This window comes from Ovis canadensis, chromosome 6 (genome assembly GCF_042477335.2).
Source record: "Ovis canadensis isolate MfBH-ARS-UI-01 breed Bighorn chromosome 6, ARS-UI_OviCan_v2, whole genome shotgun sequence".
NCBI lineage: Eukaryota > Metazoa > Chordata > Mammalia > Artiodactyla > Bovidae > Ovis > Ovis canadensis.
This window is the reverse complement of record NC_091250.1, coordinates 77,605,931-77,624,583: the sequence shown is the minus strand read 5'-3', so window position 1 is coordinate 77,624,583 and position 18,653 is coordinate 77,605,931. Positions and strand designations below refer to the sequence as shown.

The 18,653-nt window shown below is 38.1% G+C and overlaps 1 protein-coding gene across 6 annotated transcripts in view; it reads left to right on the top strand.

The window, feature by feature from the left end:
* ATP8A1 (ATPase phospholipid transporting 8A1) overlaps positions 1-16,437 on the top strand; it is a 228,163-nt gene extending 211,726 nt beyond the window's left edge. For all 6 annotated transcript variants that reach the window (XM_069594047.1, XM_069594044.1, XM_069594046.1 and 3 more), the window contains 4 exons: positions 6,323-6,411; positions 7,125-7,217; positions 13,756-13,847; positions 15,759-16,437. In XM_069594047.1, the coding sequence (XP_069450148.1) occupies positions 6,323-6,411; positions 7,125-7,217; positions 13,756-13,847; positions 15,759-15,856 (372 nt within the window). In that variant the 3' untranslated portion in view covers positions 15,857-16,437. The remainder of the gene's footprint in view (positions 1-6,322; positions 6,412-7,124; positions 7,218-13,755; positions 13,848-15,758) is intronic.
* Positions 16,438-18,653: the final 2,216 nt, after the last annotated feature.

The window sequence follows — 18,653 nt, the reverse complement described above, 5'->3', positions numbered from 1 at the left end:
CTAATAATTACATTCTGTGAATAGCTTGGACAATATTATCTTGTTGTTCAGTCACACATGTACTAGGCTTCCCTGTCCTTCACTATCTCCCTGAGTTTGCTCAGACTCACATCCATTGAGTCAGTGATGCCATCCAACTCAATATCTCGTGCTCTGGCACCCTCTTCTCCTCTTGCCCTCAAGCTTTCCCAGCATCAGGGTCTTCTCCAATGAGTTAGCTCTTCACAGGAAGTGCCCAAAGTATTGGAGCTTCAGCTTCAGCATCAGTCTTTCCAATGACTATTTTAGGGTTGATTTCCTTTAGGATTGACTGGTTTGATCTCCTTGCAGTCCAACGGACTCTCAAGAATCTTCTCCAGCACCATAGTTCAGAAGCATCAATTGTTCAGTGCTCAGCCGCCTTTATGGTCCATCCCTCACATCCATACATGACCACTGGAAAAACCGTAGCTGTGACTATGCTTTTTAGTACTGTCTAGATTTGTCATTGCTTTTCTTCCAAGAAATAAGTGTCTTAGTTTCATGGCTGCAGTCACTGTCCACAGTGATTTTGGAGCCCAAGAAAATGAAATCCAACACTGTTTCCACATTTTTCCCATCTATTTGGCATGAAGTGATGGGATCAGATGCCATGATCTTAGTTTTTTGAATGTTGAGCTTCAAGCCAGCTTTTTCACTCTCCTCTTTCACTTTCATCAAGAGGCTTTTTAGTTCCTCTTCACTTTCTGCCATCAAAGTGGTATCATCTGCATACATGAGGTTGTTGATATTTCTCCCAGGAATCTTGATTCCAGCTTGTGCTTCATCAAGCCCAGCATTTTGCATGATGTACTCTGCATAAATGTTAAATAAGCAGGGTGGCAATATACAGCCTTGACATACTCCTTTCCTGATTTGGAAATCAGTCTGTTGTTCCATGTCAAGTTCTAACTGTTGCGTCTTGACCTGCCTACGGATTTCTCAGGAGGCAGATAAGGTAGTCTGGAATTCCCATCTCTTTAAGAATATTCCACAGTTTTTGTGATCCATAAAGTCAAAGGTTTTAGTATAGTCAGTGAAGCAGAGGTAGATTTTTTTTGGAATTCCCTTGCTTTATCTATGATCCAGCGAATGTTGGCAATTGGATCTCTGGTTCCTCTACCTTTTCTAAATCTAGCTTGTACATCTGGAAGCTCTCAGCTAGCTTGAAGGATTTTGGCATAATTTTGCTATCATGTGAAATGAATACAACTGTACAGTAATTTGAGCGTTCTTTTTCATTGCCTTTCTTTGGGATTGTAATGAAAACTGACCTTTCCCAGTCCTGTGGCCACTGCTGACTTTTCCTTTTCCAAATTTGCTGGCATATTGAGTGCAGCACTTTAACAGCATCATCTCTGGGGATTTTAAATAGCTCAGGTGGAATTCGATCACCTTCACTAGCTTTGTTTGTAGTGATGCACTTGACTTCACACTCCAGGATGTCTGGCTCTAGCTGAGTGATGACACCGCTTGGTTATCTGGGTCATTAAGACTTTTTTTGTACAGCTCTTCTGTGTATTCTTGCCAAGTCCTCTTATGCTCTTCTACTTCTGTTATGTCCTTGCCGTTTTTGTCCTTTATTGTGCCTATCTCTGCATGAAATGTTCCCTTGGTATCTCCAATTTTCTTAAAGAGATCTCTGGTCTTTCCCATTCTTTGGTTTTCCTCTATTACTTTGCATTGCTCACTTGAGAAGGCTTTCTTATTTCTCCTTGCTATTCTCTGGAATTCTGCATTCAGATGGGTATATCTTTCCCTTTCTCCTTTGCTTTTACTTCTTTTTGCAGCTATTTGTAAGTCCTCCTCAGACAACCACTTTGCCTTCTTGCATTTCTATTTCTTGTGAATGGGTTTGGTCACCACCTCTTGTGGAATGTCCATGTAGTTTTTCCTATGAGTTTCACTGGTGTTCTACTGTTTTTAAAAAAAACTCACAGTGAATATTTGCAATTCCCAAAATTAGTTCCTTGGGATATTAGTAAGCAATATATGGGGAAAAGTGTTCCTTGGTCAATAAATACATCTTGGAAACCTTGGTTTAAAAAACTATTTAGTAGGTTCTTTATTATGATTTCTCAGAGACTTAAATAAGCTACTCTATCCTGTGACTCACCAGGACTGGAGGCTGCTGTGGTTTGTTTGAGCCATGACAAACTTTTGGACAAAGTGCTTTCAGGACTAGTGACCACAAACAGTTTAATGGGATAGTAACCTCTACCCAAAAACTGTACCAAACTTCAACACATAGTTTCAGAAATTGAATTATCAAATTAACAGGAATGAATGTTTGTGTTCTTGATACACATGTCAGTTGCCTTTCCCAAAGTGAGTGCATTGCTAATGGAAGTGTAAATTACTACTCAGACCTGTTTCACCATGCCTTCCCACTCCCCCAAGTGTGATTGTGAATTGTTCAAATCTGATCTAATTTGATAATGTTTTTGCAACTGTAGAGAGGCTCAACATTTTCCCATGTTATTGATTACTTGCTGCTGCTTTTGTGAATACCTTCTCAGATCCTTTGCCTGCCTATTGGGATCTTAGCTACTCTTATGAAAATAAGTGGTCTATTTTTATATCAGATATTAATGCAGAATTTCATATACTTCTGACAGCCATTTTCCAAGTTCTTATGTATCATTTAGTTTTTAGTTTGGTTATTTTTGAACCTGTGGTGCTTCTACATTTTCATGAATCAGTTCTTTAAAGCATTTCTTTCTATAGTTTTTTTTTCTTTTGAATAGGTTTCTTTTTTTTTTAATTTATTCATTTTAATTGGAGGCTAATTACTTTGCAAATTGTAGTGGTTTCTGTAGTTTTTTTCACCATTTTAAGGCTTAGAAAATCCTTTTATAAAGTTTTATCTAGACACTTAGTAATCACTTCTTGTTTTTTGTTGTTGTTAACATTAATTCTTAACCCCTCTGGTATTTATTAATATATTAATTTATCTTATACCCTTCCCCCTCCCAGAAAACTAACCAAGTTTTACAGCACTATTCTCTGAATAATTTTCCCTTCCAAATTAATATATAGTACCCATACAATCTTGAATAATTTTTATGAAATAAAAACATTTATCTCCATTTATTAAATTAGCAAATTGAGATGAATGGCAATTTATTAAGATTCAGTTCCTTGGCCAATTTCAGTCTGGAGAGGAGTAGATGTTAATGTGATGAAAACTATGACATTTATAAACTTGCATTTAAGCTGATGTTGTGATAAAAAAAAAACTTCCTTCCTTGAAGCTCATGGGAGAGATCACTAAAAGGAACACAAGACTAGAGAGCTTAGAGGAATTTGAAAATTAAAAAAAAGAACGTTTGTTGATAATCAATGTTAGTAATAAAAGCAGCCACTTTATAAACATTATTGGTTTAATTCTTATAATCCACTTTACAGCTGAGGAAGCAGAGACCCAGAAGTGACTTCCTCTGGCCCTGAGAGCCGGGACAGAGCCAGGACCGCTTCCAGGGCTGTTTATCACCAGCCCTGGTCCAGTTGGGGTCTGCGGATATAGTTTTAGCACTCCCCAAGGGGCCTTCTTATAGCATCTGTACTTTAGGAAAGAATCAGCATCCTATTCGACATTTATAGGGTAAACGGGGGGGGGTGGGGGGGGAACAGACTTAAGAAGTGCATTGCTGAAAGTTTGTAGGCAGGTAAGCACATCAAAATCCTCTCTTCCGAGCCTGAACTTGGAGGACCCTGCAGGTGAAAGAGTAAGTGTTCCTGTCTGTGTGAGAACATGGGTACCAAGGGGTCACCTCACTGTGGGTCAGAAGGTAAGCCTTCCCATCCGCTCACTGCGCAGGAGCTAGGCTTTTCTCAAATGTTCTTTCTCCGCAAGTTCGTAGGGAAATTTCAGAACAATTCCCTGGTCCTCTGTGTCTTCAGGCAGCGACAGTTCACTTTTGAAGCCTGAGGCCGATGCCGAGGCAGCATTGCTCTACAGACACGCAGTTATTTGTTCCCAGAGCAGGGCCTGTGCCCTCCGCTTTGCCGGCTTTGCAGCTCCCTGGGCTGATCCTCTCAAGTCCCTCGGGAGCCACTTTTGTGGCAGATTCCATTTGGTTTCAAAGGGCCTTGAGAGGGGCGGCGGGGCCACTTGGCGTGATCCCCCCAATCTCCCACATTAAGAGTGACTTGCAAGCTGCCCTGGCGGGAGTCTGAGCCCAGCCCCAAACAGGCTGCCCCTGTTCCCCCATTGTCTGCGGACCGGGCGTCTTTTCCCAGCTGACCTGCCTGCAAGTGGAGAGATGTGAAAAGTTAGAGACAAAAATGGTCTCTACAGAGTGAGAGAGAGCTTTCTTGTACAGAAAGGAAGGAAATACCTCTGTGGGATTTTATTTTTCCCCCCCTCTTCATCCAAAAAATACAAAGAGACTCTGTCTTTAATGCGAATGTCGGCTTTAAATCTCTTAGGTTTGGATTAACTCTGCAAAAGAAAAAAAAAAATCTGACAAGCTTTCAGATATGACGCAGAAAAACTTTTTTCCCCTCAATTCATGGTGTGCATTTGCAAAGCCAAAGGCTGGTGGACTGAATAGTGGGCGCCAGTCTCCCCGTCATAGTTAACATCACAATAGTCAGAATTAGCAGCCTCTGTCCCCACCAGGGGACATTTAATACAAGGTGGCAAAGGCGAGAATAAACCTCTCTTCTCTTGCCCCCCAAATTAAAAGAGATTAAAATTAAACCAAAGAAACGAGGTTATTTTCAGTTACATGACTTAGACTTATCTTACCTTTTTCCTGCAAAAGGAAAAAGAAATGTGGCATTTTGCAGTCATTACCTAACTCAAAAGCTTCCTTCCAACTAAACAAAACCCACTGACTTGATGGACATTTCCTATTACACAGTTATTGTTGGTTTTCACTATTGAAGATGTCAGCAAGCATGTCAAAGATCATGTTTTGCTTATAAAATAAAATGACTTTTATGTGAATATCTTTCATCTTGGTGGTGTCCGGAAAGTGGGTGCTGTTCCACTGAATCCACGTGGCGACGTTTATTTTCTGAAATTTGGGGTAATAGCATGTTCTTATTTTTAATGTGTTCAGAGCTCTTTTATCCTAGATACTGAAGTATTCTGCACCAAGAGTCGGTGTCAATAAGCTTCTGTAGAAATGTAGAAAAATTTTAAATAGCAGCTCCCAGTTTCCAAATGAGAGTCAAAATGAATAGGTAATCTGAAGCACAACTTAAAATTAGCAGTCTTTATATTTGATAAGGATGGATTGATTAGGACTGTTTGTTTATGTATAATTGTGAAACCACCTATATAAATTAAACTCTAGATCATTTTTAATTCCTGACCCGCAACTATTTAAAAACAAGTTTCTTGTGTGATACTTAGTGGGATGTAAATGGGTGTGCATTAGTTGGCTACTATATAACGGAATTATAACAATACGTTTATGGATTTAAATAGGTACTGCAAATTTGTTCTTGATAAACAAATAGACTCAAAGTGAAATAAAATGTTACTTTTGGTTTTATTTATTTATATGACACTATCCACTTTAAGCTCTAGGTAATCTAATTACATTATAAAGGGGTTTTTATTATAATCACAAGCAACTAACAATTTATTAATTTTTATTATGGAATCAGTTTCTTTGCAACCCCAAAGGCTCTGATATAACAATTTGGGATTTAATACAAATGAAAGGGTGTTAAAATAATTTTTCAGAATACACTGAAACAAGTTGTGTAAATCTTTGCACAAAAATTAGTATTATTCCTATATAATATCAAGTTGTTATTTTTCATAGATACCCTAACTTGTTTATACTGTATTCATGATGTATCTGGATGATGTTTTAGCATAGTGTAATATTTTAGAAAAAGTAAATTTTTCTTTTCCAGAAATAGTAAATTTAGTTTCTAATTAGGACTGATTTTATGTATTGTATTGTAAGAGAATTTAATCCAGTATATGTTTGAAGCTTGCTCAAAAAGATAATTTTTTATATTCTAAGTTATAAAAGAAGGTCAAAGTTTATTACTCCATGTTTTGGTCACAATAATAAAAAATTCATACAAAAATATGAAAAGATTTGGTTCATGATAAAACTTTGCTGTATTAGCTACTGAGGGAAAAATAGAAAGGCATGTTTTCATAACTTAGGCTTTTAATTCCAAATATTTCACAAGTTTGAATTCAGAGTTATTTTATGCCCTCTTGCAGAATGAGATTCTTAAAATTATTTTACTTGAAATCATATAAAAACTTAATTTGTAATTACTGATGTATTTTTATGGTTTTTAAAGTTATACTGTTTCTGATACTCAGGCAGCCATGTTGTTCAGTTCTGGAGTCTTTTGGACGGGCCTGTTATTTATCCCTGTGGCCTCCTTGCTCCTTGATGTGGTGTATAAGGTGTAAGTATAATACTCAGTTATGTACATAACAACATAGATGGAGTATTAATCCTCGGATTTCTCTAGTTGTAACGTCAACTCTAATATAGAGCTTACAAGATAGGAATTAGAAATATTAATTCTATGTAAGTAAAGGAGAAAGGACCAACTGAGGAACTAGAAAACTATATTAGTTTAAAAGAGCCAGCAGAAGTAAAGCAGGTAGTTTCAATTAACATTTTTATTAATCAGCCTGAAAAACCCCTTCAAGGTAGAAGAAAAAGTTCTGTTATCTCCAAACACACGCACACACACACACAACACACATTTTTAGTGAACAATAGTTGTGAAAGGAAATTTTTGCTTACCTGATTCTAAACATATATAAAATAGAGACTAGAAGAATCCACAATCTTATTAATCCTTCTCAAGGACTATAAGTTTTAAAATGTTCTCTCTTCCCACAAAAAAGATATCATTAGTTAATGTGATGCTTGTTTAATAACTATGAAAGATTTATTACTATCAGCCTAAACCATTTATGACTATTGTTTCTATAATTATATTAATGCCCAAAATTACTGTAATTTTTTAGATTCTAAGAAAAAATTCCTTGTACTCTGATTATTATTGTACTTGGAAGCAGCATGGTAACAACTTGTTTTATAATGTTTTAAATCTTCATACAAATACTTCTATACTTTTTCTTTTCTTTCCCTTTTATGTTTTTGCAGTATCAAGAGGACTGCTTTTAAAACGTTAGTAGATGAAGTTCAGGAGCTGGAGGCAAAATCTCAAGACCCAGGAGCAGTTGTGCTTGGAAAAAGGTAAAATACACACTATATTCTTTTCTCAGTGAGCTTTACATTTTTCTTTTGCTAGCGGTTGGAAATAAGCAGTTAAACTTGTATTTATCTGTTAACGTGGAGCTGGCAGTGTCACTGACAGATTTTGGAATCAGAGAGATGCAGATTCAAATCAAATCTCTCTTCACTGAACTGCCTGCGACCTCAGCCAGGTTGCTTGGTGCTCAGTTCAGTTCAGTTCAGTTCAGTCGCTCAGTCATGTCCAACTCTTTGCGACCCCATGAATCGCAGCACGCCAGGCCTCCCTGTCCATCACCAACTCCCGGAATTCACTCAGACTCACATCCATCGAGTCCGTGATGCCATCCAGCCATCTCATCCTCTGTCGTCCCCTTCTCCTCCTGCCCCCAGTCCCTCCCAGCAATTTCCTCATCCACGTATCTCCCTCACAGCCAGTCATGAGAATTGAAAATAATGTCAATAAAGCAGGTGGCTTGGGGCTTCATGAGCACTAAATAAATGGTGGCTACAAATAGTGTTTATTGTTAAACTGAAAAAGAAACTGCAGTATTCATAATGCAATAGAATACAATCGAAGTCAGAGGCTGACATAGAGTCAACTCTCCCTCAGTTACCTTCATGGTTCAGTACTTTATTGGGAACTGAGCTGAGGGTCATATATGAAGTGAGTTATGTTCTTCCAAATCCTCTTCATCACCACCACCCACCCACCCCCAAACCCAAAAAAAAAAAAAAAGCAAGGTTAGAAAGCTAATTGAATTTACTAAACTTTACAAAGCATTACAAAAAAGAAACTAAAATTATTCGAAAGCACTCTATAATAATCCACAATTATGATGAAAACACCAGGAATTTATTCTCCCTCTCTCTCATCACACTAAAGTCAGCTAGCATTTTGTCTCGACCTTAGGAAACATTTTGCCCTGATCTCTGTCTCCTTCATCGTGATTCACTGTCATTACTCAGTTTGACACAATGGAGTAAGTGTCAGACTGGGGACTCAGGCTGAGACCTTGGCTTCCAGCCTGCTCTTGCTCTCATTAGGCCAAAGGGGCACGTCATACACCAGTCTGCGCCTCTCTCCTAAAATTAACAGTGCTGGCATCTCTCTGTGTGGCGGGCACCGCGGGCAAGGCACTGCACCCCTCACTTCATAGCTACTGTGGCATTGAACCGCCATGACATTCATGGACAGATCCATCATCCCCGGTTTTTCCAGATGAGGAAACTGGGGCTTAGAGAGACCCAAGCTCTCCAGGTCAGAAGTGACCGTCCTGGGCCTTGAGCCCATGTCAGTTGAGTCTAGAAACCCTAAGCAAGCACTATGCTGCCTCCTTTCTCTGCTATTCAGGAGTGTAGTGGCGTGGCACCAGACATAGCCTGCCTGTAACACGACAGTTCTGACCCTTCCGTGTCAGCGTCCCTGTGCACATGATGAGTTGGTGACACCTACCTTCAGATGACAGGAGTAGCTCCTCTTCCCCGCGCTTTCCCCTCATCTCTTCCCTTCACCTCCAACTCTACACCAACCCCACTGTTTTTCATAAACCGTCCCTCAGTAAATGTTTACTCTCGCTTTCCCTCTAGATATAAAAAGGATATACCAAGAGTTCTAGCTCTTAGGAAAGAATGGGTGCATGTATATGTATGACCAAGTCCCTTTGCTGTGCATCTGAAACTATCAAAGCATTGTTAATCAGCTGTACTCCAGTATAAAAATATTTATTTTTTTTAAAAAGAGTTCTATTAATAGTTCACAGAATCATGAATAAAAATATTCACAATTATTAGGGAAAGTCCACTGATAGTACTGTTACTGCCCTTAATAAATTTCTGTTTGTATGTTAATAAAATTTACATTAAGCCCCTTCATGTAATACTGTTTTTCATTATTTATAGTATATCAGTGACTTCAACAATTCATAAGTCAGACTGAGGGTTCGATGTGATGACCTCTGGTCTCTGGGTCCTAAAGAGTCAATGAGTCTGTGATATGTACAGTCCCTTACATTAAATAAATCAGAGAGCCTAAAAAGAAAGAAATGAATTCCATGTAAATGACCACCAACTTCTCCATAGAAAATGCATCTGATCAATTTCCTGCTGCTGCTCAGCTCATTTGCCTAAAACAGTGGTTCAGTTTATTTCGGGGACTCAGGACTAAGTTAGTTGTTAGCTGAATAGCCCAGTCAAAAACCCCTAGTTTGGTATGGACCCCATGTTGCCATTGCTGCTGATCGCTGAGCAAAATGATGGTGATGGTCAGCCTGGCCATGGCGTCTCCCTGCTGAGTGGCAGCTAGAGAGGAAGATCTCTGAGAGGGGAAAAGTAGCAACTAGTTGGCAAAGCCTTCACATCAAACTGCGTTCTAAGGCAGCTTAGCAATTGTCAGATTGATTTTATTGACAGAATTGTTTTAGGAACCTTGGAGAATGAGATTCATGTCAAATTTTCAAACATGAGCTGATTCCATCTGCATTTTTCAAAGAGGGAGAAACGGTGATTTCTGTGTATTCGAGTGACAGCAGGCTTCCTTGAGGGCTGAAACACACACATTATTTTATGCTTCCTGGCCTCGGCCTGTGCTGATCCCTTGTCTAGAAGCTGAGACCCTCTTACAGACGGGTAATCCAGTTCCTGGCCTTCAGAACCCAGTGCAAATGCGATCACCTCAGCATTCCCCAGATGAAACCAATTCCAATGCTGTCTCTGCATTTGGTGTGTTCTCCTGCTTCTGCATTTACCAGAGTATTCCAGAGTGTGTGTCTTCAACCTGTGTCTGCTCGTGTCCCCGACTAGATGGAGCTCCTTGTAGGAGAGGCCTCTGTCTCAGTCTTCATGGCAACCCAGCAACAACCACAGAGCCAGGAACATAGTAACGCTCAGTTAACGTTTACTGAATGGATGAATGAATGGTTAGGAGAATGAACCAAAGAATAAATGCATTAATGGAAGGGTAGGTGAAAGGATAGTTGAGTAGTGGGCTAACCTGTGGATAAAGGAAAATGTGATACACGAGAACATAGAACTATCTAGGTTACACTTCCCAAACTAGCAAGCTCCCGTGTAATGATTGTTTACTTTTTTGTCATAGAAGGATGCAGTTCTTAAGAACGACCTTATAAGTGGATCACCCCAATTTTTTAATCTTCACTAAGCACTACTGTGAAGTCAAGCTAGGTGTAAACACACAGCTTCTCTGTGTCAGAGAAACTAACGTGTAAGCACTGTATCCAGATTAGCATTTAACAATAATTCATTTCTCATCTCTACTCATTTTCAAAAATTAAAACATCTTGGTTAAAAGAACTAGTCTTTTTTTAATAGAAATAAGTATGCCATTTATCATATTATCATCCTGACTTCCCTGGTGGCTCAGATGGTAAAAAAATATCTGCCTGCAGTGCAGGAGACCCGGGTTCAATCTCTGAGTCAAGAAGATCCTGGATTTCCCAGGCGAAAATACTGGAGTGAGTTGCCATTTCCTCCTCCAGATCACTGTGTAGCCATGGCTGATTATTTTGGGTAAAGAAACTAACTCATAAGCTATGAAACTGTCCTTTGCTGTTACTTTCTATGGACATGCTCCAACACTAGGGAGCAGAAGCATCTACATTTCCAAAATCCAGAAAGCTTTGAAATTCAATTTTTCCACAAGCTTATAGTGAAATTTGCTGGATTTTCAAAACAATTTGTTCTTGAAATATAAGAACATTGATAGTGTTTATTTTTCTGCAGTGTAAATATGTCTGTGTTTTATAGCAGAAATATTAATTTGGGGGATATTGGTCTCTAAGGTCTCACTTGGGAGTATTACATACATAAATTGTGTGCAACATATTACTTTCCTAAAACAAAACAAAAATATGAATTGAGAACCCCAAAGTGTTAAAGTAATGGATTGCGGACACTGGGCTCATTGGAGACAGGCAGTTATTACTGGACATCTTTCCTGTGTGTGTGAAGCAATGCATCTTATGGTAAGGCCAAGTATGAATAATGAGAGCCATAATTTTTTACACATATCTATAGACATTAGCCAGTATAACATCATCAGCCTCTACTAAATAGTATTTTAGCCCAGGATCTTCAGGTCAGTCCTCATTAATTTGTTCATCACCACTGTTTGGCCCAAAGCCCGAACTTTTTAAAGTAGGGAAGTATAGATGTCGGATAATTTGGTCTTGGAGACAGTGATGGTGGTCTCTCCTAGCTTTTCTCTGTGTTGTTTATCTTAATGAGAAACAAGAGGTTTGATGTAGCTAAGGCAAAAAACAAAATCTAGTAGCTTTCCTAAAGAATGGAGTGGTGGGGGGGGGGGGCATTATAAATTAAAACTCATGTGTAGCAATAGACTGCTCTTGTTGAGTCCATGTTGAATATAAACCCAGGCATCAGAAATGATCCTCACAAAGTATATTTGTCTTGTGATGATCTCTGTTCTAGTTGGTTGGTTATTGTTTTCTTAGGATCTAGGGGATGGTAAGGGTGGGAAGAACTAGTGTTTCTAAGTGGCTGAGTGGTTCCTAAGTGCCGTCTTCCTGAATCCTCCATCAGCCGGAGGTTAGGGACTGTCCTCCTAAACTCCATGAGATGTCTGAGAACGGCTGCCTAAGGCAATCCAGCTAACAAATAACAGAATTAAATCAAAGACAGCAGAGCCCAGGCTCTTTCCACAATAGTGTGCTTCTTTCCCCAGAAAGAAACTTTTTTCTTTAAATAAACACTAGACGTTAATGTGACATGACAGCTGAGTGAAAATATAGCCTTAAATGGCCATTACAAAACAAAATTACATTGTCTCATATATTTTGGTTGCCATAATATGAAAGGGGCACTTCTATATTAAAGGATCATGCATTTAAGAAGTCCAGCCTAAAACCTGGAAAACGTATTTTAGGAAGAAGAAGCTCCGTCATGATACATTGCTGTCCTCTCGTCTTCTGTAGTCATTTCAATTTTAAACACCAGAGACTTCCCAGCACCCCATCCACAGTGCTCTGCTAACAAAGTCAGACCACCTGCTGCTAAAGCTGCTGACTTCCTCAAAGCAGTTAGATGTTTTAGTGTCCCTCTGAGTCCCCAGGTCTGTAATGGTAGATCATTTTAAGAGTAGAGTAAGAAAAGTCTGTAAAAATGGCTCTTTCTCATTCCCCATATCTGTTTATTTCACTGGCAAAAACAAGTTTTACAAGTTTTTGCAAAACTGCTAGAGTTTTAAGATTAATTAGCTTTCTTGCCTTAATTCCCAATGACAATAAAGTATGTCTAATAAGTACCAGTTAACACCCCTAGACTTTTAAAAAATATCTGTGGAAGATTACTACAAATGTCAACATTTCCAAATATTTTACTTCAGCAACAGCCTAAATGTTTCTGTAATTACGATGAGTTCATTTTGCAGATGATCCTATTTTTGTGTGTATGATAAATATTGTTCCATTTCAAGGTCTAAAAAAAATTGGCAATATACAGAACTAACATAACTTACAACAGTTTAACCAAAGCTTAAAATGGGGAAGCTAAAAGATGGAAATTTGTCCACTGAGTCAGTTCCAGTGATTAAAACAAAATTACATAAACATTTGCTGCAACACATGTGGATTACTTATTAGCTCTTCATGCTTGTTATGTGGTTTAATATCAAAGCAAAGTTTTATAAATCAACCAGTGGAGAAATGGCATGACTAGGAGGATTGATGATGTTTAAAAGTGCATTTCAGAATTATTATTCAAATTTATTTATTTGACAGATATTTGACTTCCCACTGTGTGAAACACTGTTCTATGAGCAGGAGAGAAAAACAGACGCGGTATTTCTTGCACTCTGCTTTTAGAAGTTACATAATTACATGGATTCCTTTCTACAGAAAAGATTATTCTAAATGTTTATTGAAAAATAAGTGTTTTTCCTTGTCACTTTACCTAGTAAATTATTTTCTGAAAATGCTTTTTTTATTTTAAAATGAGATTAAGGAACACATTTCATGCCATATTAGAGTGGTAATGGAATTTTTCTAATTAAAAAGTCTATGAAATTCCTTCTTTACATAATTTTTTGGATTTTTCTGTATAAAAAAATTAATTTATACCAGAATATATGCAAAGTAGGAAAAAGGTATAGTAATGGTTCATTTTTTTTTTAATTCTCAAATGCCATACTTGCTATATGTAGTAAGTCAGCTAAGATTTTAGAAGGTACTATCACTACTGGTGGATTTTGTGTTTTTTGTTAATTGTATTGTGCAGGTTCTGTATCTCTGTTTGACTTAAAAACTAGGGTTGGGGACATCTTTTGACTGCACTATGGGGGACAGAACTCTTCTGAGCTGTAGGGGAAAATGGCCTCTAAAGTGTCTGTCTAAATACTTGAAACCGCATTTGCTGTCTGAGAAAAGAGGGTAAGAAAGAATCAGTAGACTACAGATTTCTCAAATAGTCTTTTGTTTAAGTCTGACTCTCTCTGGTGGTCTTGTGGGCACGCTGGGGTCTCCGCCGAGTTGATAATTCATTTCACACGTTTGCACCTGCTCTGCAGCCTCACAGAGAGGGCGCAACTGCTCAAGAACGTCTTTAAGAAGAACCACGTGAACTTGTACCGGTCAGAATCACTGCAACAAAACCTGCTCCGTAAGTATTTGAGTTCTGATTTTTAAACACATTCTCCGCCATTACCTCATAGCGTTTATAAGAGCAGTATTTTGACTTGAAGGATATTTAACTATTTACAATTAACACCTAAAACAAATTGTGTGCCCTTGCAACACATTATATAAATATTAATAACAAATGTTTAGAGAGTCTTTTGACCACAGCCATCTCACTTTCATCAGAAAAGATAGAGCATTTGAAAATCTTGCTGCTTTCACTTCACAAAAAAATATTTCTGCATGCCCCTTACCTCCTTAAATCTTAAAAAAGAACCAGTGAAATAAATCTTAACTCTTAAAAGCTCACTCAGTATTGTTATCTTTTCTGCTTGAATAACTTTGCGAGAGCCTTTTCAGCTTTCATACACAATGACATGTGTGTGAAACAGCACACACTGAAACATATATTTTCCCCTTCAAAAATATTTATGAATATTTAGAGTTGTAAGAAATTATTAGGTATCATGCCCTCTTAACATTTGAAGGATCTCAAAAAGAATATAATATATAAAGCCCTGTAGTAAATGCATTTGTGTTGGTAACATGTCTTTTGTTTCATGTTGTCTCCACATGTAATTTATTTTCATGTATGTACACTCATGTTTAACGCTTTTGCTCTTTATGCTTCAGGAGGCCTTTTCTAAAGATGTGATCCCCTCAGGGGTCATTTCTTATCTCCAGGCCCGCTGTGACCAGGCTAGGGCACGAGTGAGTTTATTTGTAGGTGCCGAGAGTCCAGAACCATGTCTTCTAAGGGAAGCTGTGTGTGTTTATCTCCTCGCTCTTATTCTTCCTTCACTCTCATCTGCCTAATCTATCTGGAATACATGCTCCCACTTGACTGCACCGCCCCCACCCCTCTGCTAGCAGGAAGCAGACCTTAGAGGACTTGGACATGATGTGCTGAAGGAAGAATGGAGGAGGGCTACAGCATCTGTTCATGCAGGGAGCAGAACGCCGAGGATCTAAGCCACCATCGTCTCACTCTTCATTTTGCAGTTGAATCCATATCATTTCCAGACATTAAAAATTAGTCTTTTTTGTGTGTGTGGCATCTTTGTCAGGTTTTGGTATTAGGGTGATGGTGGCCTCATAGAATGAGTTTGGAAGTTTACCTTCCTCTGCAATTTTCTGGAAGAGTTTGAGTAGGATCAGTGTTAGCTCTTCTCTAAATTTTTGGTAGAATTCAACTGTGAAGCTGTCTGGACCTGGGCTTTTGTTTGCTGGAAGATTTCTGATTACAGTTTCAATTTCCGTGCTTGTGATGGGTCTGTTAAGATTTTCTATTTCTTCCTGGTTCAGTTTTGGAAAGTTGTACTTTTCTAAGAATTTGTCCATTTTATTGGCATATAATTGCTGATAGTAGTCTCTTATGATCCTTTGTATTTCTGTGTTGTCTGTTGTGATCTCTCCATTTTCATTTCTAATTTTATTGATTTGATTTTTCTCCCTTTGTTTCTTGATGAGTCTGGCTAATGGTTTGTCAATTTTATTTATCCTTTCAAAGAACCAGCTTTTGGCTTTGTTGATTTTTGCTATGGTCTCTTTTGTTTCTTTTGCGTTTATTTCTGCCCTAATTTTTAAGATGTCTTTCCTTCTACTAACCCTGGGGTTCTCCATTTCTTCCTTTTCCAGTTGCTTTAGGTGTACTTAGGTTATTTATTTGACTTTTTTCTTGTTTCTTGAGGTATGCCTGTAATGCTATGAACTTTCCCCTTAGCACTGCTTTTATAGTGTCCCACAGGTTTTGGGTTGTAAAATTAGTGTCTTTATGCTTTTAAAGGCAGGGAAGGATGCATTAGCTCCCCAAGTTAGAAAATGAACACTCAAAACTCAGAATAACAGAGACTTCCTGTGACTTCAAGCTCACCATTTCTATTTTAATTTACAGATGGGTATGCCTTCTCTCAAGATGAAAATGGAATCGTCTCACAGTCTGAAGTGATTAGAGCATATGATACCACAAAGCAGAGACCTGATGAGTGGTGACGGGTCGAGGGGTTGCAAGGCCAGCTCAGCTACATCTCTAAGGGGAGTCCCAGGTCTTCACCAGAATCTGCTGACCAATTCCAGTCTGGTCCAAGGAGGGGAAATGGATCTGAGCTCATCTCATTGACTGACATTCAGATTCATGTATATTATAGACGTAAGCACTGTGCAACTATACTGTAACACCATCTCTTTCAGATTTTCTAAAGTATTTGCTAAGTCTTTGTAAACAGACATTGAAAATGACCTTGCATCTTGCCAGAGTGTTTTTTCCAACTGAGAAAAGGTCAGTATTCTTTTGCTGTTTCTCTGGAGCTGTAACTATCAGTGTCTTGGATACACCACAAGGCTATTCACCATTAAAAATCTGTAAAATGGTAGTAAATTAGAGGGACTCTTGATATCCAAATTTAGATTTCAGAACATGCTGGGGAGGGGGGGGCGGAAACAGCCTTCTTAAGGAAGCAACTTACTGAGCAAAATTTCTAAACAAGACATTAATGATAAGTGTTTGTGTCAAAAATTGTCTTGATAAATGTCTGCCAAAGAAGTCCAATAAATGTATTACTATTTCTCCTTCAGTAGTCATTTGCCCAGAAATTTACAAGAAAGTTTACCTCCAGTTCTGCTGTAAGATCTGCATGCCTGACTTTTCAAATCTAAGAGTGATTTGTAAAAATGAGTATTTCAAGGCATTTGCTACTAATATCTGTGATGTTGCACCTTTGGCCTTACAAATGCTTCTTTCTCATTTGTCTTGTCTGTTTGTTCAAGTGGAAGTGCACAAGTGGTTATGTGACTGTCGTTACAATACTGATTTTTAAAACTGTACTTATGTCTCCGTCCTTTCTAATGAGGTTTCATCATCATCGTGGAGATTTTTCTTACAACCTGGCTTCTGCTGTAGATTAAGTGATGTCATTTTGTCTTTGAGTTTTCTTTTTTTTTTTTTTTAAGAAAAATGTACGTAAGTGTTTATGTGAGATTTCCAATACTTCTGTCAAGGTGTTTGAAAAACCATATCAGATAAATGCCTGGGCTTTTGTAACATCTGTAGGCTCAGCTTTTTGTCCTGTGTTTTGGTTTTCCCTAGTAGTGCCCATTCCAGATGCCTGTTGTCCTTGATGGCACGCCCCAGGTTAAGGTGACTGCCCTGAACTTATAACCAAGAATAGCTTAAAACAGTTCACTTGTCAAGCAGCTCCCAATATTAGTCACATGCTGCTAATTGGAACAAATAAGTAGTACTTTCCTCCCATTTTAAAAACACCTATTTTATTCAAGCCTATAACTTTACAAAGAACTCTGTTCATCGTGAGTAGATTTTGTTAATATTCTTTAAAATATAGATTCAATTTAATTGTTTCAGCATTTCCAAGATATCTCCTGAAAATGCCTATTTTGCTATGCCAACAACTAATGGAGAAGGGGCTGTTTAAAAACCACAATCAGTTTTCTACACTATTTTTAACATAATGCTTTCATGTAGAAATAAAAAAAATTCTAGCTTTCAGATACATTTCAGAGATTGAAGCAAACTTTTTGCCTTGTATTCAAAAGCCTGTTTGCCTTTAAGTGGACTTACCAGCAAAACAGATAGAACTTCCTCTTTAAAAAAAATAAGTCAGTTACAATTAAGGAGAGAGGTGATTTTCAGATCACTCCTTGAGTTTAATAATTTCACATCTTTTTCACCCTTTTTCTCAATCTAGATTTAAAATTTTAGTCTACATATTATTTCCTTCTCTGAACTTTTAGCTCTTGAGTTACACGTATGCCTCCCACACTTTCTACAAATAAGAGAGGTTATGACATATATAATTTGAATTTAAAAGGGTTAAGAATGTGACATACTTCACTCTCCACACCCTTTCCATTCAGAGTTCAGATTAAGAAAAGCATGAATTCAAATATGCAAGACTGCAGGCCTAAGAGTCTAAGATCATCTTCAAAATTCAGACGTCACAGTGTTTCTTACTGAATGGCTATTCAGCACATCTGGGCCTCCGTGATGACAGGTGAAGTCACACCACAAAAAAAATGGAAAACAAGAATCAAGGGAAAGGAATAAAGGTGTTTTTTTTAAAAAAAAAAAATAAGAAGAATGAAGTACATCCGTCGGGAGAAACAATTAATAGGAGTTCCAGAAAAGGGCTGCTTCCATTTCCCCTCACCTCACAGGTGACATCCTTCTCCATAATTTTAATATAAAAATGTGATGAGTGTAATAGAACTGACTTTTCTGACTTAAGAAAACTAGAAGCTTTATTTTTACCTTGAAACATGATTTGTTTCTGTGGAGCTCTTCAACATGAGTGGAGGACTCATGGTTAAAAATGTGAAAGAGCATGATCTGAAACATGACTGATTTATGCCTTTTTGTCCCATGGACCTGTTTTTGAGTTATCGACATTAAGTCAATCTCTTGGCTTCTCGGTAGGGAGTTGAGGGGTAGGCAGCAGGGAGTGACCACCTTGGTAAAACTTCAAAGACAGCGCTGCAACTGCAGTGACTGTAGTGTTAGAGAAAACCCTCCTTTTTTTAACCTTTCTAAGTAGGGTGAGGCGGGGGTGGGTAACACAGGTTTTACCAGGATTAAAATAAACAGTTGAAGTGACTTTTAATGTGTATTTCCTGAAATAAGGGACATTCTTCAATTAAAAAGTCCCTTATAGGGACTCTGGCAAATGCTGACACCATTGCTTTACAGTGTTTACAGTTCAGAAAATACTACTCACAGCAGAAAATCCTCATTTATTTTGCATTGAATAGTTGGAAGTTGCTTCTTTAGCATCGA